The 21579-nt window shown below is 53.7% G+C and overlaps 7 protein-coding genes across 7 annotated transcripts; 5 read left to right on the forward strand and 2 right to left on the reverse strand.

Annotated features, from left to right (window-relative positions):
• Positions 1-54: 54 nt before the first annotated feature.
• Positions 55-1398, reverse strand: J7T55_009470 (lpha-ketoglutarate-dependent taurine dioxygenase; the record flags this gene model as incomplete). The annotated part of the gene is made up of 4 exons (XM_053135653.1): positions 55-362; positions 488-929; positions 1001-1095; positions 1170-1398. The coding sequence occupies 4 exons, from the start codon at positions 1396-1398 to the stop codon at positions 55-57; spliced, it is 1074 nt and encodes a 357-aa protein (XP_052986730.1).
• Positions 1399-2462: 1064 nt separating this feature from the next.
• Positions 2463-4236, forward strand: J7T55_009471 (major facilitator superfamily transporter; the record flags this gene model as incomplete). Its single annotated transcript, XM_053135655.1, has 3 exons — positions 2463-2985; positions 3100-3404; positions 3472-4236. 3 exons carry the CDS (start codon positions 2463-2465, stop codon positions 4234-4236), a joined length of 1593 nt encoding a protein of 530 aa, XP_052986731.1.
• A 719-nt stretch (positions 4237-4955) lies between these two features.
• J7T55_009472 (uncharacterized protein) lies at positions 4956-8728 on the forward strand (the record flags this gene model as incomplete). Its single annotated transcript, XM_053135656.1, has 8 exons — positions 4956-5018; positions 5178-6789; positions 7310-7358; positions 7424-7446; positions 7506-7572; positions 7626-8271; positions 8393-8584; positions 8627-8728. The coding sequence occupies 8 exons, from the start codon at positions 4956-4958 to the stop codon at positions 8726-8728; spliced, it is 2754 nt and encodes a 917-aa protein (XP_052986732.1).
• A 468-nt stretch (positions 8729-9196) lies between these two features.
• Positions 9197-11830, forward strand: J7T55_009473 (uncharacterized protein; the record flags this gene model as incomplete). The annotated part of the gene is made up of 1 exon (XM_053135657.1): positions 9197-11830. One exon carries the CDS (start codon positions 9197-9199, stop codon positions 11828-11830), a length of 2634 nt encoding a protein of 877 aa, XP_052986733.1.
• A 2124-nt stretch (positions 11831-13954) lies between these two features.
• Positions 13955-15071, forward strand: J7T55_009474 (uncharacterized protein; the record flags this gene model as incomplete). The annotated part of the gene is made up of 3 exons (XM_053135658.1): positions 13955-14017; positions 14211-14496; positions 14560-15071. The coding sequence occupies 3 exons, from the start codon at positions 13955-13957 to the stop codon at positions 15069-15071; spliced, it is 861 nt and encodes a 286-aa protein (XP_052986734.1).
• Positions 15072-16967: 1896 nt separating this feature from the next.
• J7T55_009475 (uncharacterized protein) lies at positions 16968-19115 on the forward strand (the record flags this gene model as incomplete). Its single annotated transcript, XM_053135659.1, has 7 exons — positions 16968-17005; positions 17064-17147; positions 17306-17514; positions 17643-17837; positions 17964-18074; positions 18154-18404; positions 18459-19115. 7 exons carry the CDS (start codon positions 16968-16970, stop codon positions 19113-19115), a joined length of 1545 nt encoding a protein of 514 aa, XP_052986735.1.
• A 980-nt stretch (positions 19116-20095) lies between these two features.
• Positions 20096-21204, reverse strand: J7T55_009476 (diketo-d-gluconic acid reductase a; the record flags this gene model as incomplete). Its single annotated transcript, XM_053135660.1, has 4 exons — positions 20096-20836; positions 20910-20967; positions 21041-21051; positions 21130-21204. The coding sequence occupies 4 exons, from the start codon at positions 21202-21204 to the stop codon at positions 20096-20098; spliced, it is 885 nt and encodes a 294-aa protein (XP_052986736.1).
• Positions 21205-21579: the final 375 nt, after the last annotated feature.

The following is a 21579-nucleotide window of genomic DNA, read 5'->3' on the forward strand; positions in this document are numbered from 1 at the left end:
CTCAAGCACGGGACCGGAAATGTTCATAGCTTCACTAGTGACCACCACGCATTCTTACAGGAGCCCAAGGTCCTCCCGCCTGCCCTTGGAGGCTAGGTCTAGATATGGAGCCTCTCCCAGAGAGCACACTCGGTCACCTGCACGAGCCTCGACATAGTCGTAGGTAGCGCAGTGCCACATGCTCCTGTTATCCCATATTGCCAGGTCATTTTTCCGCCACCTGAATCGGACCTGCGCATCGTGATTTTGCGTGACGAGGTTGAAAAGGTAGTTAAGTAGTACGTCGGATTCGTCCTTGGTGACGCCGTTGATGCGTTTGGTGAATCCTCTGTTGACATAGACAGATTTCCAGCCCGTCACAGCTACATGGGATCATGTCAGTCACAGCCTCAGTGTTGCATTTCATACCCGTTTCCAAGCCCGGATTGAGAGTCAAACAAGCCTGTGACATTCTGGCCGGAAGAGGGCTAAATGGGGGGAAACGTACGATTTGTGCGGACGACCGGGTGCACCGCTATCAGTCCATCACCCTGGTTCAGAGGATTCCCCCTGATGCCTTTCCTCAATGGGTTGCCTAACCTCTCAGCCTCCTCGAGGAAGAATTTGGCATCATGTGTGGCTGTCAAGCCCTCGAGCATCTTCTGCATTGGGGGGGACAGCCTGTCATAAATTTCGTAACCTGAAGCCCAGAGGGTGTCACCGCCCGTAGGCGGCAGCGTGTGAATCTTGAGCATTGCATAGTCTGAGGGCACTGGCTCAAAAGTAATGTCGCTGTGCCAACCTGCAGAAGCGAGCCTGCTCACGTCTGAGAGCTGGTGCGTGAGGCCGCCCCCCTTCTTCTGCTTCTCACTACTGATGACAGAGATCTGGTCACCAAGCTCGCTGCCCTCCTCCGTCAGAGGATGTACATGAAGGCCAGATGACTCGGGCTTGTCTCGGTGTCAGTCCACATGATGTGATATTTGCCATGTGTGCCTGCAAGGGTGGGTGAGGGACTTACACAGCCAGCCAGCTCTGTTATTCTCAGCATCAGATCCTTCATTTCTGTGGGAGTGACGTCTTGGTCGCGCAGGAAGACGACACCACGCTCAGAGACTGAAGAAGATGAATTCACTTGGTCAGCCTAGCTCGGAACACCCTGAGAGATTGTGGCATTTGGTGAGGCTCACTCGTAACAGCAAGATCCCTTATCATATCATCGCCCCATTTGAGGAGATCTCTGACTTGGAGGCCTTCGTACTCGCGCCCAATCACTGGGGTAATATCTTGGTTGGTGAATTTGTCCAATGTGCCAGTGTACCGCAACGGTTGCAGCAGACGAGGACGAGCTTGGGCATTGCCACCAAAAAACTGGCCGTCAGGCTGTTGCTCACTCGTGGGCAACTCTACAGAAGGCATGATGTTGGTCGGTCGGCTGTCAGAGGCTTCCTAATAGGTATGACACAGCTGAGCGGTGTTAGGGGTAATTTGAGGCGATGTGAGGCAACCAAATGTCGACGCTGGAAAGTATCCCGAGAACTTCGCTTGAATATCCCGGCGGACTCGACAGGCGTCGGCTGGGTACTTATTCTCACACTAATTAATCGTCAACGGCCGATGGTTCGCAGGTCCGGTTTGACACCCGGGATAATCGGCTGATCAGAGCATCCGCTTGGAAGACCGGGAGAATAAGGGTGCTGCTGTAGTGGGCATGTACTCTGGGACAGTGCAGCAAAGAGAACATGGGCATGTTGCCCTTGTCTACTAGCATCAGGCGGCCAATCTCGATTCGCAGATGACTCGACACAGAGAGGGCCAAGGGAAGCCAGACAGATCGGCACGACACGGCTACATTGTGATGCCCGCGGCGAGGGCGGAGAAAATATCGGAGCTGCAGAGGGTGGGAGTGATCGCGCCATCTGGCTCCGGAGTGAGTGCATGCGGCGACCCCCCACAAAACAAGCCAAGTGCCCCGACGTTGCATTCGTTGAAAGTTCCGGGTCACCCATGTCAGTCCGCCGAGCTGGGCATGGACTGGACCAAAGAAGCCTAGGACAACAAGCCTCGACGTAGTCGGCCACCTTTCCTCGCAATCCTCATCATGCTCCTCTCTGTAAAAGAAAGCCTAGACGCCTCGGCTCTCTCCGTATCTTCGCCAAGGTACATGGCTATTGTATCCTGGCGGGTCAAATTTGACAGATGTGCTATGCCTCGCCCATGTCGTTGGCTCTGGCATCTCCGGGAGCCAGCATGTAGCTAAGAATCCGTAACCCGACGGGATCCTACATCACACGCTCCATACCTACATAAGCATCGCTCTGGGCCTTGAGTAAGTCTTGGGCAAGTGCTCTGATATCCTCGCTCCAAGTGCAGTTGACGCGGCCCGAGACGACGTCGCCCTTCCCCCAGAAGGGGCACAACTGTCAGCAAGACAGCCCACGGTGATAGATAATATTGCCATTGCCCGCACGTCAACCGTCACCATGGACACCAAGGACGTTGAATCCTTTCCAACTAGGACAGTCAGTGCTGGCGACTCCGTCTCGACTGCCAATGTTGGCCGCGACGCCCTCGCCGACGTGACTCCGCCGCACGAGAGCTACGAAGGCAGGCACCGCTTTGATCCAACGGCAAAATGGACCGAGGCCGAGGAGCGCCGGGTGGTTCGCAAGACGGATATGTACCTGCTCTCGGCGCTGTGTGTCATGTTCTTCGGCCTCCAGCTTGACCGTGGTAACCTGTCCAACGCTCTGGCCGACAACCTGCTGAAAGACCTCAAATTGTCGACGGATGACTACAACAACGGCACCACGATCCAGCTTCTGTGCTTCCTGGCCGCCGAATTCCCTGCCCAGATCCTCATCAAGCGGTACGGTTTCAAATACATCCTGCCCACCATGATGTTCCTCTGGGGAACAGTCTCATGGGCCCAGGCGTGGATGACAAACCGCACATCATTCTATATCACTCGCGCCTTCATTGGGTTGTGCGAAGGTGGTTTCATACGTAAGTGAAAGCCTGGATGCCGTTTCTTGCGCCCCTTGTTTCGTGGGCCACGCTCCTCTCGCAGGCTTAACTTCCCTGGTCTGACAATCGCTGACTCTAATTGTCGTTAACCAGCGGGCACAATCCTCTTTGCCACGTATTTTTACAAGTCGAAAGAGCTATCGCTGCGCCTGGCCGCCTTCTGGTCCACCCTCAATGTTGCGCGGGTCATATCTGCTTTGCTTGCAGCTGGCATTCTAGAGATGCGAGGCATTAGCGGAAGGCCAGGGTGGTTCTGGCTCTTCTTGCTCGAGGGTTTACTTACCTGCGTCATCGCCGTCGTGGCGTTCCTGTACCTCCCAGTATCTCCTGTGTCGACGAAGGGGCCTCTCTGGCGGAAGCCCTGGTACACCGAGAGGGAGGAGGTCATTATGGTCAACGTAAGTCGCGCCGCCCATCGTACTATTACCCCGATCAAGAGACCAGGCTGACACGAGGCCGACACAGCGCATTCTGCGTGATGACCCAGCAAAGGGCCTCACGGCGATCAAGGAGCCCGTGACCTGGAAGGATGTGCGAGGAGCCTGGGCCGATAAATCCATGTGGGGACTGTACTTTGTTGGCTTGGTCGCTTACATTCCTGCCACTCCTGTGCAGGCATACTTGACCTTGACCCTCAAGAGACTCGGGTTCTCCACTTTCAATTCGAATATGTTGACGATCCCTTCAGCAGTCCTCCAGATCATCACCATGCTGTCTCTAGCCTTCAGCAGCGACTACTTCAACGAACGAGCGTTCCACGCATTCTTCGGCGAGTTCTGGATCATGCCGCTGCTGATTGCGATGCTGACGCTTCCAAATGGTGGCCGGGATTGGGGCCGCTTCTCGCTGGTCACTTTGATTTCCGGATACCCATATTTCCACCCCATCATCTCAAGTTGGCTTTCAGAGAACACCTTCGACGTCAAGAAGCGGGCCATTACCGCGGCAACTTATAACGTGATCGTCCAGATCGGAAGTCTTATCGGGTCACAGATCTATAGATCATGGGACTCGCCATACTACAAGCACGGCAACGCAGTTCTGCTGGCCATTTGCGTGTTATCACTGGCGGCAATCTTGGTACAGCGACAGGTATTGGTGTACTTGAACAGAAAGAAGGAGAGGCAGTGGCAGGCAATGAGCGTTGCAGAGAAAGCTGCGTACCAGAACGACACGGAGGCGAGGGAGAAAGAAGGAAACAAAAGACTAGACTTTCGTTTTGTGTACTAAGCCCGCAATAGGCAATGCACACTTATGAAGTATTAATCGCCCGATATTGTCTGCATTATTCCTGTGGCCGAAATAGGTCGCGATCGAAAATGCCGTGGCAAAACGGTCTTCTGTGTCCGTGTTTGCTTGCTGCTCAAGAGTATAGCAAATGCTACAAGATATACGGATATACATATCTTCTGACTTTTGTTTTTGAGCCTTGTGTTCCATCATGAAGTTAGGTAGAGAGAGCCTTACACTGAGGACTGCGTTCTGTCGGTGGGGATTACCTCGCCAAGGTCGCATGGCGGGTCCAAGGGTGAGCCATGATAGAACCACACTAATGCATGAGTCTATTGTGGAGCGGAATGGCGCAAGGACTGGACCCGCATTGGAATCTGGGGTAACCGGGTCCAGCGGGTCATTATCGAAGGGCCCCAGGGACCCCCTCCCGCTCTCCAGGTGCTGGTGGTGGCTACCACCCTTTTGTGTTTGTTCAACCTCTCAGCGAGCCGACCATTGCCCAGGCATCTCATCGCTGCACCGGATCACGACATTGCTATCGAGCCCGACTGAGTGGTACTGGCAGGCCGGACGAAACAAAGGGACGGCCCGCTGGGTAATGATGCAGTAGATCCTTTGGTCCCTGCATTGCACCGTGATCGAATGCTGCGTGGCGTGCTCGCCATCCTTAAAACGAGCCCGACAAGTGGGTCTGTACGCTGAAAGGTCAAGACATCATGTCCGCGTTGCCACGACGCAAGATCGGCAGCCGGGCTTGCGATGGCTGCAAGATTCGCAAGGTGAGATGTACGGAAGAGCCACCATGCACGAGGTGCTCCTCCATCGGGATCGAATGTACCTTCAATAAACGCCAGGCAACAAGGGGCCCTCGAAGTCTAAGAGCGAAGACCCTGCAGGAGATACAGAACACCCAGAAGAGGCAAAGCCCATGTGCGCAGAACAGTAATGCTGGTCGCCCGGTGGATGGTGTTTCTACCGACAGTTGTCCTGGCGGAGAACCGTCCCTTGTGAGAGGCAATGACGGCATATCCAGCAGCTTTGAAAGGACTCCTGTGTCATCCCTAATCGTTCGACTGTGCATTTATCGCCTCCGTCTCTTCCCAGTTTGGCCCATCCTCGCTGCTGAAGACATCATAGCGTCACTCCTCAGGGACTCCCCAGACCTTGGCACCTACACACTTGCAAACGCCGTGTGCGCAGCAGTGATTGTACAGCTCAAGCTGCCATTCGACGGAAGAACAGACGACAATGATCCAGCGACAGCTGCATCCATGACTGCCGAGTGTCAAAGAGCGAAGCTGCTTCTTCAGGATGCAAATGGAGATGACGGCCCAGATGCGGGGCTCAACATGGTTCGGATAGCCTTCTTCCAACATATTTATCACGAGAACCAAAGTCCGGGGGGGACCAAGAGCCTGATGTTTCTCCGGGAGGCAATCACGATGGCACAGATCATGGGACTCCACCGGAAGTCAACCTATGTCTTGCTATCGCCAGAGGAGCAGCAGATGAGACGCCGCATTCTATGGTTACTTTTTGTCACAGAGAGAGGAGTGGCCATGCTGCACAAACTCCCTATTGTCTTGAAATGGCAGGCCAGCTTTCCACTGCTGGTGGACAGGACCAACATCGAGCTAGATGAAGCGCACATTCTGCCGGCTTTCAAGAAGCTGGTCGATCTCTTTTGGCTGTTTGATCAGAGCGGTGCCTTCGACCTGCTTACACAGGCTGATGATGATACTGGGACGTATGAGGAAAGTCGCCTAGAGTATCTTCAGCACCGCCTGCAAGAGATCTCGTCAGACGAGTTCGAGAGCAACGATGTGCAGAGGGCCGACATATACGTCACAAAATGTTGGATGCAGGCGGTAGTCTGGCGGGCATCGTTACGGAGGTCCAGGGCAGGCGTATCCTCAGAGCAGCAGAGTCTTCTTTCACAGCCATACCGCATCGTGGCTGACTTCTTGTCACACATCTGCCATTGCTCCAAGACGGCACTTGAAGCTCACGGTCCGACCATAGAGCTCAAGATTTTCGAGATTGCCAGTGCACTCACGGAGTACATATACACGTTGACAGCCGGTTCGGACATGGCCCGGAGCCTCACAAATACGGACGTACGGCCTGTCGAGATGCTCATCAAGCTACAGAGGCTCCTTGCCTCTTCACGCGGGGGCAATAAGACTCTTCTGACTTTGTTATGCGCGAGGATAGCGGAGGTGGAGAGTGTTGGCTCGGCTGAGCTGGCGTGGAACCCGAACGTAGAGACATATGAAGCCGACGAGGACAACGTCGATGACGGTACTTGCGAGATGAGTCTGCCGGCTGTTAGGACGCCATCAAACTCGGCATACCTGAATATGGCCGCAATGATGAGGCTGAACGATCCTCTGCGTGTGCAGCTACCAGTGTGGACCAATCTTCGACCAGAGCCGAGCCAACGTGCGCTGGATACTGGCACTGAGGAAAGCATAGCCTCCATGTTCCTCACGCAGTCGGCAGATGAGTCGTGGGACGGATGGGCTGCGGATTTCGCGGACATGAGTCATTGTGCAATGTAATAGAATCTAATCGATAGCATACCACAGCACTTGGAGCTCTGGATGAATGAATGACGAGTGAAATGAATTGGATGCCTGATGCTCGATGCCGAGGGTGAGCAGCAGGAGAAATATGCGCGGGTTGATCTCCTGGAATGTGGGTTCGCGATGCAGACGTCGAAAAGCGCCGGTCCGGACTACTGCATTGAGCCGCCGGTCCACCGGTCCAGCAGTGCCGAGAATTTCTCCGCCCATCAGTTGATGACGGACCAGGCCGCTTGACTGAGAGAAAGCTTTTGGAGACGGCAACCGAAGTTGGCATGACTTCCTGAAAAATCATCAGCTCGAGAACCAAATCGACAGGTTGCCATTGCCTTGTTCTAAACATCAGCCATCAGTAATCGCTTCAATTGAGACTCTCAAGATGGCTTGGGAAGAGCCTCGGAAGACGGGAATGGCCTACAGGAGGCTAGGTATGGTGGACTGAACGCCCACAGCTGGCAAGACATTTATATTCTGACGCAGCATAGGCAATTCGGGGTTACATGTGTCCGTGCTGGGGCTGGGTGGATGGCTCACGTACGTGTTCTCGACCGTTGGACCGGATGGAAGTTAGGTCCGGAATGTGCTGACGACTTGCGCAGCTTCGGTGGACAGCTTGAGAACGGTGTGTCTGAACTGGCCCGGGATATTTCTAATGCTGTTGGCCACTAACATTCTGGTCAGAGGGCACCTTTGCGTGCATGAAGCAGGCATATGACCTGGGCATCAACTTCTTCGACACGGCTGAGAGGTGAGTGCTGAGGGCTACCAAGACCTAGGGGCTGCGTTCTGAAAATGCCGCAGCTACGCCGGGGGCCAGTCCGAAGTGGCGATGGGCCAGGCGATCAAGAAATTCGGGTGGAAGCGCAATGACATTGTCGTGAGCACCAAACTCAACTGGGGAGGTGCCAATGGGGAGGTGCTGGTCAACAACCATGGCCTGTCACGTAAACACATCATTGAGGGCCTCAGGGAGTCGCTCAGGCGCCTGGACCTCGAGTATGTCGACATCGTGTACGCTCACCGACCGGATCGTCTGACGCCGATGGAGGAGACTGTTCGGGCCTTCAATCACGTCATCGAGCAGAAGGGCTGGGCAATGTACTGGGGGACGAGTGAGTGGTCGGCGGATGAGATTGCAGAGGCTTGCGGGATTGCGAAGCAGCTGGGACTGATCGCGCCGGTGGTGGAGCAACCATTTTACAACATGCTCTCGAGGAAGAAGGTTGAGGGCGAGTTCCAGCGACTGTACAGCCGATTCGGCATTGGCCTGACGACGTTCAGCCCGATCAAGTTTGGGCTGCTGAGTGGCAAGTACGACGACAGCCCGGACAAGCCACCAGCTGGGTCAAGGTTTGCCAAGGGAGATGACAAGTTTGTGAGCTCCGTCCGAGACTCATTCGCGAATGCAGAGTGGCAGGACACGATTGCAAAGGCGAGGCAGCTGAAGGTGAGTGTCAAGCCATTCCGATGAGCCCAGTTGTGTTGAGTTTCGAATTCGAATACACCGAGCCTGTACTGTGCGTATCTTTGCAACAGCATAGCTGACAGGCCGTCTTGGGGACCATCAGCCTATCGCGGACAAGCTGGGTATCACACGAGCACAGCTGGCACTGGCATGGTGCCTGAAAAATAAGAACGTGTCGGCCGTCATCACGGGAGCGTCGAGGCCGGAGCAGGTGGTGGAGAACTGCGCAGCTCTGAAAGCACTGGACAAGCTGACACCAGAGGTGTTGGCCGAGATCGACGGCATTGTTGGAAAGGTCGATCTGGATCCGGCGAGACAAGACTAAATGTGCTAGCAGCTCATCAGAGTGAAAGAGGAGGATGAGGACAAGGAGGAGAAGAGGGAGACGCTCATCGAGCCTCGAGATGTCGAGCACCCAGAGCTGAACAGTCCCATTTGAGGACAAGCTTGCACGATGATTAAAGCAGGGTGGAAGCTATGAGAGGACTTGGGCCAGCTGCATGACAATGTACAGTAGACTTATTGATTGCTGAAATACATCTGTGTGCCGAACTGCATTGTTGAGACCGTGTAGTCTAGATACAAGGTCGAGATGAGATATGGAAAGGCAACAAAAGCAGGAGTAGAGTACTTGGGTACTTGGATACTTGAGTGCCTGCGCCTGGAGCCTGCACGTGCTGGCGTGATGACAGGGGGTCGAGCTCCAAGTCAAGACGCGTCGTGGGGCCATCGGTCACGCTTACACCCCCCTCGTCAGCTCTCGTCTTCCGATCCCATGTATTCACAATCAATCATTCACCTGCCAGACAGACTGGATTTATTCCATCCATCAAAAATCCATTGATTTGTACAGTCTCAACCTCAGGCTCAGGCTCAGTCTAAGTCTCAGGAGAACCATGCCGCCGCCATGGCACCAAAACAGAAGACCTTCGAGCTGATCCCAGACCTGCCTGGCCTGGGTCATGCCCAACAACAACAGCCCGCTGCCGCTGTCCAGAGCAAGCCTCCCATGACCACCAAGCAGGCAAAGAAGCTCTACCGGCAGAAGAGCAAGGGCCCCAAGCTTTCCAAGGCCGAGCAACGTCGCATCGATCTCATGGAACAGGATCGGATACGCAAGGAGTTCGAGAAGGAAAAGGCCCAGGCAAGGGCAAGGCTCGCAAGAGACAAAAAGAAGGCAAAGGAGGAAAAGGAGAGAGATGAGAGGAGGAGGAAGGGTCTGCCACTCGTTGAGGTTCACCCCAGCCAAGACACGATTTCAAGATTCATCAACAAGCTGGGTTCCGGGGCAAAGACCAACGCCCACCTTGAATCAGTCCTGGAAGCCGAATCAGAGTCCGCAACAGAAGCCGAATCCGAGACTGACGCTCGTCATGAGCCAAGCGAGAGGCGGCAAGGTCATCCCGCTGAAGACGAGGGGGAGCGAGCACCGGAAAAGGAGAACGAGGAGCCAACGGACGCCTTCAAAGATCCCACGGCAAGGCCATCCAAGAGACGGAAGCTCGATCAGCCAAATAAGAACCTACTCGACAGGATGATATACATTCCTTCGCAGACATCAGCTGGAGCTATAGCAAGGGTTGCACAGGAGATCGAGATGGAGTCGTGGTCAAGACCGAGCAGTATCGACACAGATGACCCGGATACTGAAGTCATGCTGGAGGATCAGCTCATAGCAGATGTTGAACTGGCCTCCTCCAGGAGTGCGACCAAATCAAGCCCGAATAGACAGAGCCCTGCCAGAGAACCCCTGCCATCCCGTGTCCAGCCTACCTCACATGCCTCCGCCATTCCCAAAGCATCACCACCACTCCGCCCTCAATCTCGACCTCAGCCTCCTAGGCCGCAACAACTACGATACCATCAGCTGCCTGTCGACAACCGGCTTCCCCTGCAACAGCTACCCCCCACAGGCCACGGCCGTGCTAGACAAGTCGAGGATGTCTTCAAGAAGCCAGCGTCACCATTCATCCCTGTAGATAAGCAGGGACCTGCAATCAAGTGCGCAGTGGCTGCCGAGCCATCCGCTCCTCCTAGATTTAAACCACCTGCAGGAGCTGCTCATCTCCAATCCGGTCGGCCAAAATTCCTCTCGAAGCAGATGAGGCCGGCACCAAGACCTATACCGGTCCAGGCTTCTCCTACTTATGCAGGCTCGAGGCGACTGCCCGCCAACACAGGCGAGGCTTTTCCCACGAGCACTCAGTTTTTGGTCATGAATCATGTGGACGAGCTCTTTCCAAGCCCTTCCCAGGAAGCACGGGAGCTCGACGAGGGTCAGGAGCTAGGAGGTACAGCTGAAGTACCAGCAGGCCGGCCGTCACTGCTTCAGACCCCATCAATTTTCACTGATATACCCGTTAATGATCAGAACGGAAGGCCACCGGCTGTGGCCCATCGACAAGCCTCGCCGCTTCTCCATCACCAGCTGAACAGAGATGCGCTGCCCGATCTTCCCTTTCTCGCGACGCAAGACTTCATTCTTTCTTCTCAGGACATGGAAGAACTGGAGACCCCGAGCAAAGTGCCAACAGATCCTGCGTCCAGGGCTTCGCACGTGACAGCTTTGCCTTTGAAAGATCCGACATTGTGCTCTGGTGCAAAGAGACAGGTTATGACGGGATTCCAGGTCCAGGCAGCCAAAGACAGCGCAGGTGCAACGATGTACCCTTGCAAAGGAACGACAAGCCTTGAGTTGGATCGCAGACGACTGCTGCCGCCCTCTATAAATGATATTGGAATCCGTGGCCAACTTTCAGGGCAGAAGGTCACGCCAGCTGTGCAATGCCCGACTGAAACACTAAATAGCCCAAAATCGCAGCGCCCTCAAGGCTCTAGCAACGGGCATCCTCCCTCTCGACCGACCTCGCAGAACCCCTTGTCCTCGCCGAAGAGGAACAGCAGACGCTACAATACCGGCCAAAGTCAGTCAATCGAAGGCTTTGGCCGCCAGTCGCCGTCATTTCAGTGCCCCCACTCGCCAGCCCGACTGTCACCAGCGAACACAAACTCGAACAGTGGCGGTACCGCACAACGTTCGCAAAATGGCCGCGCGCCAGGCGCGTCGCCTCCGAAGAAGCGGATGTTCGGCTCCAGTGGACCCGGCGCCGAAGTCCTTGTTGCCATGGAGCGCAGCTACAAGCAGAATTTGGCCGAGGAGCGCCGGCGCAAGGAAGAACTTCGCGTGCAGGAGAGACAGACCCGGGCTGAGGAGCTTGCTCAGCAGGAGCTTGCCGAGATTGTGGAAGACGACCTCCTCGATGATGAGACTTATTTTGAGGCCATCCAGACAGAAGATGCATGCGGACTTGTAGACAATGTCGGCAGCGGCAACAGGTCCCCAGCTGCCACAAGGCTACGAAGTCCCCATGGGGTGAGGATAGACGCTGTGGGCAAAGCCACAGGTTGGGCAGCGGGGACCACGACGGAGATGGTGGCTTCACAGGAGACAGACTACGGAGACTTTGACTTCGAAGCCGGGGCTGAACTTGACATGCTGGCCGATATTGCATGGGCCGATGATGACTTGAGCGACATATGACGGCGTACAAGGAGTCGGCGACCTGTATGTCGTGACATGCTGGAGGCGTTCTGCCGATGGCCAGCCAGATGGGAGTGGGTGGAGGCCTGGGCCTGTGATCATTATTTGAGCATAGCAAAAGCATCATCTACCCATGCAGTCGCCCCTCCCCATTGAGCTGCCGCTATATCTAGAATGAACATGGGGTCAGAATAAGATTACGCTAGAATGCAAGTATCCGTTAATTCTAGACAAAGGCCATCTCAAAATGTCAATCAAATGAGCTCAGTAAGCTCAGGTGGCTCAGTCCCAACCAGCTTTGGTAGAGTGCAGAATCGATTTTCTCGTCAACTCTATCGGCGACTTTCAGCATCTCGTTGACTTCAGCTTGCTGAAACCATCCAACCGTCCAGATAAGCGTGTCCCTTTTTCAGCCTGCTCTATCTGGGCGGGTCATGCCATCCATGATAAGGTCTCATTTCTCTTTTCACTCTCAATTTGGGTGCAAAGAACTCATATTAAATTTTTTGGAAAACGCTGCAAACAAATACTTTATTCACATTTCATATTATGCTCTGCCTTCCTCTTCCTTTATTCCATGCACACCTTGCTACAATCCAATATGGCACCCACCTAGCTCCCTTACGATACTGAAAGAGACATACCCTCTCTTGAGAATAAAGTCATTCACATCACATGAGACACAAATAACCTCAGTCGACAGTCTGCCCTTTCTCTTGCAAAACACAACCCATCTGAAATATGAATCACTGGTCGAAGCTCAGCAAGGGCAGATGATGTTATTGAAACTGTCAAAAAATTCACCCAAGCCACGACTGTGAAACTCTTAGAACTAGACCTCACGTCGTCCGCTTCCATCCGACAGGCGGCCCAGACCCTGCTCCAGTCAGCCCAAAGATTGAACATCCTTATCCTCGATGCTGCCGTCATGAATTGTCCTCCGAGTCAGACCAAGGACGGCTACGAGATTCACTTTGGAACAACCCACGTTGGGCGGCCTGAAGAACACTGGTGAAGGCGTACGTGCTTTGTATGGGCAGAGCAAACTTGCCAGTCTCATTTACGCCCGAGAACTAGCAAAGAGGCACACTCAGTGGACTACAGTCCCAGTCCACCCCGGAACAGTTAAGAAGGTTTTGCAGAAGTCCAGTGCGGGCAGTTGGCTCATCCGAGCGATTTAGAAGACCGTTGTCCCTTTTATTGTAGTCGACGTCCAAGAATGAGCTAAGTGCCAGCTGTGGACCGCCACAGCCAAGGGCGTGGTCAGCGGCGAGTACTACAAGGCTGTTGGTGTTGCTGGAAAAGGAAGTTCAATATCGCAGGATCGTGCGCTCGGGGAGAAGCTGTGGGACTGGACTGGGAAGGAGTTGGCGACTCTGATGGCCAATTGAATCCATAATCGTGGCTTGCGTGCTGAAGACGTCTTTACACATGACTACAAGAGCTGTTCAATCGAGCGTACTCGCGAACATGACATGCTTTGAGGATTACTATTTTACCAGAAGCTGACTTCTGAAGGCCAATCTCTCCCACATCTCGGCAGCTCGAGTCGCTGAGACTCGCCTCATCGTCTTGACCATCTGGGTAGGGACGAGCTGGACTCCCATTGGAAATACGGACAAGCATCATTCTTGTCAGGGACAAACATCGGGCGGCGGTGCGAAATATGGATGGATTCACATTTGTCTGTTGACATTCGTTGTCAGGCCTGCGATCTACTGTGGTACAGCTTCTTTATTAATTGATGAAACAACCATATCTTTGGCCAGACTAAAGAGATGCCGATACGATCAGATGGGCCGATTATCGTTCCCCCACGCCGTACTGCTGCTGCTGTGTGCTGGTGGCGCCAAGGCATTGTGTACGGCAGACGGGATCGTTACATCGTCTAGGTCGGATCGGAACGGGCGATTCCAACTGCATGGTGCTTAGTAGATGCGAGTGCTGATCTGGAGTGGTTTCGCGAGACGGTGCGGGCGGTGTGGGTGAACAAAGATTGCACGCAATCTCCGATTGGCCTGGTCTTGGTTTCAGTCTGCGCCGCGGCTTCATACTCACTATGAGTCATTTTGGCTATTCCTAATACAGGTGCAAAGGGAGGGGCTGAGCACTGGGGCAGACAAGATGCAGGATGCGTCTGTCCGGATATGGTTTGGCTCTTGGCGATGCTCACTCATGGGCATTGGTGTACTTCAGTATAAATGACCATGTCCTCACCTCCCCTCGTCTTCACATAGACCCTCGACCTCCAAGTCAAAGTACTGGTTTGATGGTATAGCCACAACCAGATCGCCCCTCCCCATAGGATTCTCCTCAGGAGACTTGAGCCCGGCCTCGGTACTAGAGGCCGTCCCACACTATCGAACAATGGACGCCGCAGGAGCAAGCTCTGCAGCGGCGGCGCGCCAGACCGCAGATATCTTCTACCGACCATCTCAGCAGTAGTTTCCTAGACTACAGTCTCCACCAAGACCCCTCGGCGGCGGCAGGGCTCAGTCTCGATCCCTCGAATGCAGACTTCCTGTCGCCACTGCTCTGGTCCGGCAACTCTACTGGAGGTACATATGCTGCCCAAGACCCTCTGTCGTTTGGGCAAGCCTGGGATACGTCGGGCGAGAAGTTTCCGTCTTCTGCCGTGCCCCCCCTCGATCTCAACTTCAATTTCGGTGAGTGGTAACCTATATAAATATGTACCACAAGTGCGAGCACCCTCTGACCAGGCGACCCAGACCCTGCCCTGATAGACGCCCTCCCTGAGTCTACAAATATCCCAGATTTCTTCGTTGATACTCCACGCCATCTCAGCGCCAATATCCATCACCCTCACATGCTGACATCACCTCGAACCCTCGACCCCATCACTGCCACCATCGCGCCCACTGCTGTTGTTCCCACTGCCACTGCCACTGCCACCGCCGCTACTTCAAGCGGAAGCAAGTCGCCAGCGTCCTCTCAGTCCGACGGCAGTCCGCGGCCTGTCGGCGCCAGTGGAGCCGGTCGACAGCCTGCCAGGCCGATTGAAGACCCTGACATCGTGCTCAAGCGCCAGCGCAACACCATCGCGGCGCGCAAGTACCGACAGAAGCGCCTCGACCGGATTCAGGAGTTGGAGGACGCCTTGGACAGTGTGACTCGTGAGAGGGATGACTTGAAGCTTCGGCTTGCGAGGCAAGAGGCTGAAACGGCGGCTCTCAAGGAGATGATGCGGATGAATTCTGGGCAGTCCAGTGATAGAAATTGATTTTCTTTTGTTCCGCTGAAAATGCTCTATGCTTCTCTTCTGAAACTGTGCTTGTGTGCGTGTGCTGCTGCTGTTGCTGCTAACCATCCGCAAACAACTTTATGTCTACAAATTTACATGACCATCCATCTGCCGCTTTACAATGCCTCCGCTTTACTTAGATATTATGCAGTGCAGGCTTTTAGCCGTATCTACCTGGCTACCTAAGCATCATGATGATCCGTTAGCAATCTGTACAATTGTATTCTTCTGACATGAGCTATGATTTGGACAGGTTGCTCAGACGATGTCGGCTCTTGACCAGTACTGTCTCTCAGTCTTGCTAGACTCATCTTCCTAAATGAGAAGCACGATCGGTATAGGGAACGTGAGTGTAATCTTGGCGGAGGTGTTGAACAGCTGAAGGAACAGAACATCACCTTACCCTTGTGTCCCAAGCATCATTTGGCAGCATCGTGGAGGCTTCAGCATAGATTCAATTGTTTATGGATGAATTGTTGCATCACTTGCTTTGAACATCTCGTGTGCATTCCATGGGAGCGGCCTGACATATATATACCTTTCTCGCTGATGCCTGTCGGGCTCCTGATCCACCATCACATATACAGAATGAGCGAGTATGATTCATATTGCAATATTCAGCTCAGAGATCTTGTGTTACTCCGGACTCAATTTTCCGTCGTAACTTCTCCGCCTTTGACCACCTCAAGTGTCAATCTGTGTTTCCCGGGTTTACGAGGACCTATGTACGTGTCATTGCAGCTCAAGCCTTCATATGCAGCCAAGGTATACTGTATCACATTTCCATTGCTGCAGAAATTCCTTGAGTTGTTATTTTTAGGGATGGCAATGCTTTCCAAATGCTGTAGTCTGGCCACCTTACATGTCCCATGGGTTTGCTGTCCGGAGGGAAACAGACTGTCTTGTTGGTGGTGGCCAAACCATCCGGGAACCCATGGACGACCAAAGCGAATCAGCTTTTCATGGCGGGATTTGATTGTTTGTTCGGATTTTTGCCTTCCCTTTAGGATATAACCATACAAACACTATTGCGGGACATGGTGCAATTCTCTGCGGGCATGTGCCCTGTTTAACAAGCGGAAGGATAACTTATTCTGCAGAAGGCTTCACAACTAGATCTCAGGCATTAGTATTCGGATTTTTGCGATACTTGGACAGAATGCGGGTGTCTGACCTGTTCAAGTGTATGGGACCCTCTTTGTTATTGCCTTCCACGGACTGGATTTGAGTGAATGTGGCCAGGTGTGCAGTAGAACACAAGCATGTATTCATGTAGAAATCAACTTCACTATGGTATAGTGACCAATGTTCCAAGCAAGTAATAGATCTTAGGTAACAGTTGGTCATTTAGCTAGACTCTGGTTCCTAGATTTTACGAGTGCTGTCAATTGCAGGTCAATATTGACAGCATGTTTGATGCTTTGGATGTGACCTACACCCTCTACACAACTACACCTCAGACTACCTAAGAATAAGAGTGAGCATATCATAAGCCGTTCATGTTGTGTTTGAAAACTACTGGTTCTAATAGACCTCAACTTGACCTCATCTGGATTGATTTCATCCGATGCAGGCTATTCTGTATTCACATACTCTTTCTCTTTCTATTCCAGCTTGCGGCCCCTCCCCCCAACCTCAGTGACATTGGAACAATTCAAGTGGCTTATCGGTTATCGTAGCGCGCTACCGCAAGCATAAATCGTTCCTCGTGGCAGCCTTGCGGGGTGTTGTTTTCCTGCCTCGCTCACTTTCTCATCTTTCCACTCGATCGCATCCACGACCCTCAAAGGTTTGATGTCAATATCTTGTCCCACACAGCCACAGCGTGACAAGCTTCTCACACTCCAAGACAACTGATCTCTGGAATTGTTCACGATGTCTTACACTGGATTGGCCATTCTTGGCCTTATGCGGTAAGTCAAGCCTCTTGTGACCTTTCCCAGTCAACCTTGCACACACACATCACGACAGCCCCCCAACCGCGTCAGACACGCGCGCGCAAGCCATTGCGACGAGCAAACCGCATCCAGAAACGCAATTCCTCCTCACAGTCCCGTAACGTGTCTTATGTCACTTGTCTCTTTTCACAAACAGCACACGCAATGTGTACGCATGTTCATCCCACACACAAACACCCAACAATCCACACATCGCTGAGAGGCCAAACGCAAGTGGGAGATCTTATCAACTGTAACTGACCAGAATTCTCACAGAGCTTGGGGAGCGGCTGAGAGCAAAGTCGCCTCGTACTACAGCTCCAAGTACAAGCCTTTTCCCACCCAAGAGGACCTTCTTTTCACCAGCAAGGATGTCTCTGTCATCGTTCCCCTCCTGACTCCTCCCAAGATCATGGAGCTGTGTCTGAAGTCCTGGCTGAAGAACCAGCCGCATGAGGTCATTTTTGTCACCACCTTTGACTATTGTATGTACACTACCCCGAAGATTCTGCTCAGCACCGGTCTTGTTTTTACTACGCAGATCTTACAAGGGCCTCAACAATCATTTCCTCATGCACTGTGCACTGTGTTGCAGCGAACTGACATTTTGCAGTCCAAACTGTCCTCTCAGCTCTTGAGTCCTATGACTTGACTCCGGAGGACCGTGCGATTATCAACGTCTTCCACCTTGACAAGGGTGTTATGGGCCACCGCCTCCAGCATGCCATGGGCTTCAAAGAGGCTAGTGGCAAGATCCTGGCTGTCACTGATGATCAGATTCTCTGGTCTGATGATATGTTGAAGAGCAGTAAGCATCGAGTCTGAGCACCATGCCTGACCCCATACGGCCTCTCGTTGACACTTCCCAACGAACTAAACCGATGCCCTGTATTTCAAGCCTTGCCCGCTAACTGACACGTATCAAAACTCACAGTGCTCCCTTGTTTCGAGGACCCCAAGGTCGGTGCAGCGGGTGGTCCAATTGGTGTTCGCATCCCTGAGGAGCGCCGTTCCAAGGACATCATTACGGGCTGGGAGGTTGCTGGTGCGTATGAATGCTCTTCACCCCCTATATACCACCACTTTCCTTAGAGCTCACTGCAGCTGACATCCTCTTTTGACAGGTGCCAAGTTCCTTTTCAACGGCCGTGGTGGTAGCACTGCCAGCTGGGTCGCAGACAAATGGACATGGTGCCTGGCTGGCTGTAACTGGCTGGCTCGCACAGCCATCTTCCAGGACCCCGTTTTCCTCGATGCCTTCGTCACCGAGACGTGGGCCGGTCGCCCCCTTAACTCCGGATCTGACAATATGGTTACCCGCTTCCTCCATCAACAGGGCCATGTCATCGCAATCCAGAACACCGAGGGCGCTATGGTCTGGCGTACTGTGAAGACCACTTCGACTATGCTTGACCAGCGTATCCGCTAGGAGCGGAACACGCTGCAGAACTACCTGAAGTTCCTCACCGAAGTCCCCCAGACTTACCGCCACCCGTACATCCTGTACAGCACTGTCAACCGTATCCTCCGGGTTCCTGTTGGCCTGATCCACATCCTTGGCTGGGTTCATGCCCTCCAGCACCAGCCCCTCCTTGCACTGGTCTTCCTCGCCTACTACATTTACGCGATGGTCCCCACCTACCGCAAGTTCTGGGCCACGTACCCGTACATGTACAGCCCTTGCAACCTGCTGGCTGCTCTTGCTGTTGACTTTTCCCCTATTCCCGTTGGTCTGTGGGGCATCTTCACCTTGGACACTGACACCTGGGTCCACGGAGATGGAGCGACCGCCAAGAAGCAGCCCGGTATTATCATGAAGACTACTCAGGATCTTGGAACCTCGACTCAGGCTGCTGATGTTGCTGCCGACGACGACCTGATCTTGCTTCGTTCTCAGATTCCACCGGCTACAGAGGCGAACGATGCGACCCAGGACCAGGATGAGGTTCAGTACAGCAATCTTTGCCAGTCTACCAGCAACTGCACTAAGTTCGGACATGGTGCGGAGCAGAGCGAGGAGGGTCTTGTGGCTCTTTCGGAGGCGGCTGAGCTGCTGAACGAGGCTGAGCCCGAGAAAGAGAAGTGAACCGAGAGAAGCCATGGTTGGTGTGTGTCTTGCGTTGCAGAGGTAAAGTGGCCAGACCATATCAGCATCGCTTACCAGTATCTGACAATGTTTCATCTAGCAACTATGTGTATGGAGGCGACTCAAGCCCTCTTACCAGGCTGCAAGCATTACAGATACGGTCTGCTTGAGTTGTGGCAACACTTCTCGACCTTCTCCAGCCAAGGATTTCGTTCTTTTCGACTGCTTACATTTTTCAACACTCCAGGAGTTTTCTTGTGTTGTTGTTTTTCTTCTTTTTTCTTTTTCTTTTTGATTTTTTGATACTGATTTTTCATTTCGCCTTCTTATTTCACAGGGCTGATTCTTTCATGATGCATCATGCAGCCCACTTGTGTCTACACTTGGCTGGACAGAAGGTGCTGGAGAGGCTGGACATGGGCGCCTTGCATGCAGATGGACATGCACGGATGGACAGAGGCCCGGGGCAGATCAGGCCACTCACAGGACCAACATGTGGTTGTCTCTTTTCCAACTGTTGCAGGCATGCACTTTGTGCTCCAGGTGGCATGGAAACGATTAACAAGACCTGACTCTTCTTTCAAGATGGAGTATTGGAAGGGGGAGTACTGGAAAACCCCTCTGGCAAAAGGCCTTCATTTGGCGGCAAATGCTTTGTCAAAAAGTTCTGTTCTTTTCTCTCGGAAGTTGACTGGATCTGCAGCCCAGTCACATAGTCTACCTAGGTAGCTCCACCTTTCTTAGCTCTCGTTGCGACACTATGAGTGGCACACATAAAATGAAAAGTATGCTGCGAGACTTTCATCTTTCTTGCCAGAATCGCACACTATAGTAATTTGGACATTGGCTGCTGGTAACAGTTACCACTGCATGACAGCAGTGCTCATTTGTCGCAGCTCTGTTTCTAACCCACACTGCCGCAGCCTCTATTCCAGAGCCGCCGGGTCGCTTGACAGACAGACAGCCAAAGGCAATGCTGTCTAGTTGTCCAGGGGAGTGGTGTTGGGGTCCCAGCAGACAGGCTTGTACTCGGTGGTCTCCAGCTCCTTGACCTCATCCGGGGTCAGGGAAAAGTCGTAAACCTCGGTGTTTTGCTTGATCCTCTCGGGGGTGACGCTCTTTGGCAGGGGGACGTAGCCCTTCTCCAGAGACCACCGGATCAGCACCTGGGCCTCGGTCTTGCCGTACTTGTCGGCCAGCTTCTTCAGCACCGGCTCGCCCCAGCGCTCGCCGCGCACCAGGGGGCTGTAGGCCTCGATGGCGACACCTCGCTTCTTGCACCACTCGGCGATGTCGTTGCGGGCGCACCAGGGGTGGATCTCCCACTGGCCCACGCTCAGCACGCCGCCCTTGCCCGGGCCTCCCCTCTCGGCCTCCAGCTCCTTGATGTGCTTCTCGAGCTCGTCGAGGTGGTGCACGCCGTAGTTGGAGACGCCGATGTTGCGGACCTTGCCCTCCTCGACACACTCGACCAGGCCGCGCCAGGCCTCCTTGCGGGCCTTGGAGCCGCCGTAGGGGGCGTGCAGGAGCATGAGGTCGATGTATTCGAGCCCGGTGAGCTTGAGGGTCGTGTCGACCTGGGCCTTTGCGTTCTCATAGGACAGGGACCGGCCGGGCACCTTGGAGGTGAAGAAGATCTGGTCGCGGGGGACGGTGGCGGCTAACTTGCGGATAGCGGTACCACAGCCGGCCTCGTTCTTGTAGACAGATGCAGAGTCGATCTTTTGTGAGACAGAAAGGGTCAGCAAGCCCGGCCAGAGACACCCCACAGGCAGCTTGGTGGGGCTCACGTACGTGTCGGTAGCCGACATTGACGGCATCTATGCAGACGCCCTCGGCAACATCTTCAGGGCTAGTAGCGTGTTAGCAAGACGGGCGGAGTGTTCTTAGACCAAGCACGAGGGCAAGAGTCGAAGTGTTCTCACGTCTGCCAGAGCTGCAGCGCATGTATGTCAGCTAGCTAGCTCCCAATAAAAGCAATCGACATGTACACGCCAGGGACAATAGCACTCACACCATATCCCAGCTGAGGGATCTCGTGGCCTGATGGCAGCTTGACCTTGGTCTGGAGGGTCAACTGGGAAGCCATAATGTCCTTGCTTGGGAGGGAGCTGTTGGGAAGTTGTTGTTGTTCTGTGGTTCGTGGAGGTGAGATGAGCAGTTGATGATGGCGATGGCTCAGTGTAACAGACCAGAGAGTTTTAGATCTGGATGACGGGGGAAGGCGCTGTCTCTTATAGAGAGGCAGATATTCTCAAACAAGCTCCATGCTCCATGTCACGTCAGATCCGTTAGCTGGAAACACCCTGGACCCCAGGACCATTCCTGAGGTAATAAGGAACCTGTCCGATCGTTGCACCGGTAGAGCTCTTTTGTAAGCCAAAGCTTCGGGCTTCCGAAGATCGGCACGGTGAGGGGTGGGCTTCGGGCCTGCTCCTGATCTGATAAGATGCAGCCGGACAGC

The sequence above is a fragment of the Diaporthe amygdali genome (genome assembly GCF_026229845.1).
Source record: "Diaporthe amygdali strain CAA958 chromosome Unknown NODE_57_length_265687_cov_63_683457, whole genome shotgun sequence".
NCBI lineage: Eukaryota > Fungi > Ascomycota > Sordariomycetes > Diaporthales > Diaporthaceae > Diaporthe > Diaporthe amygdali.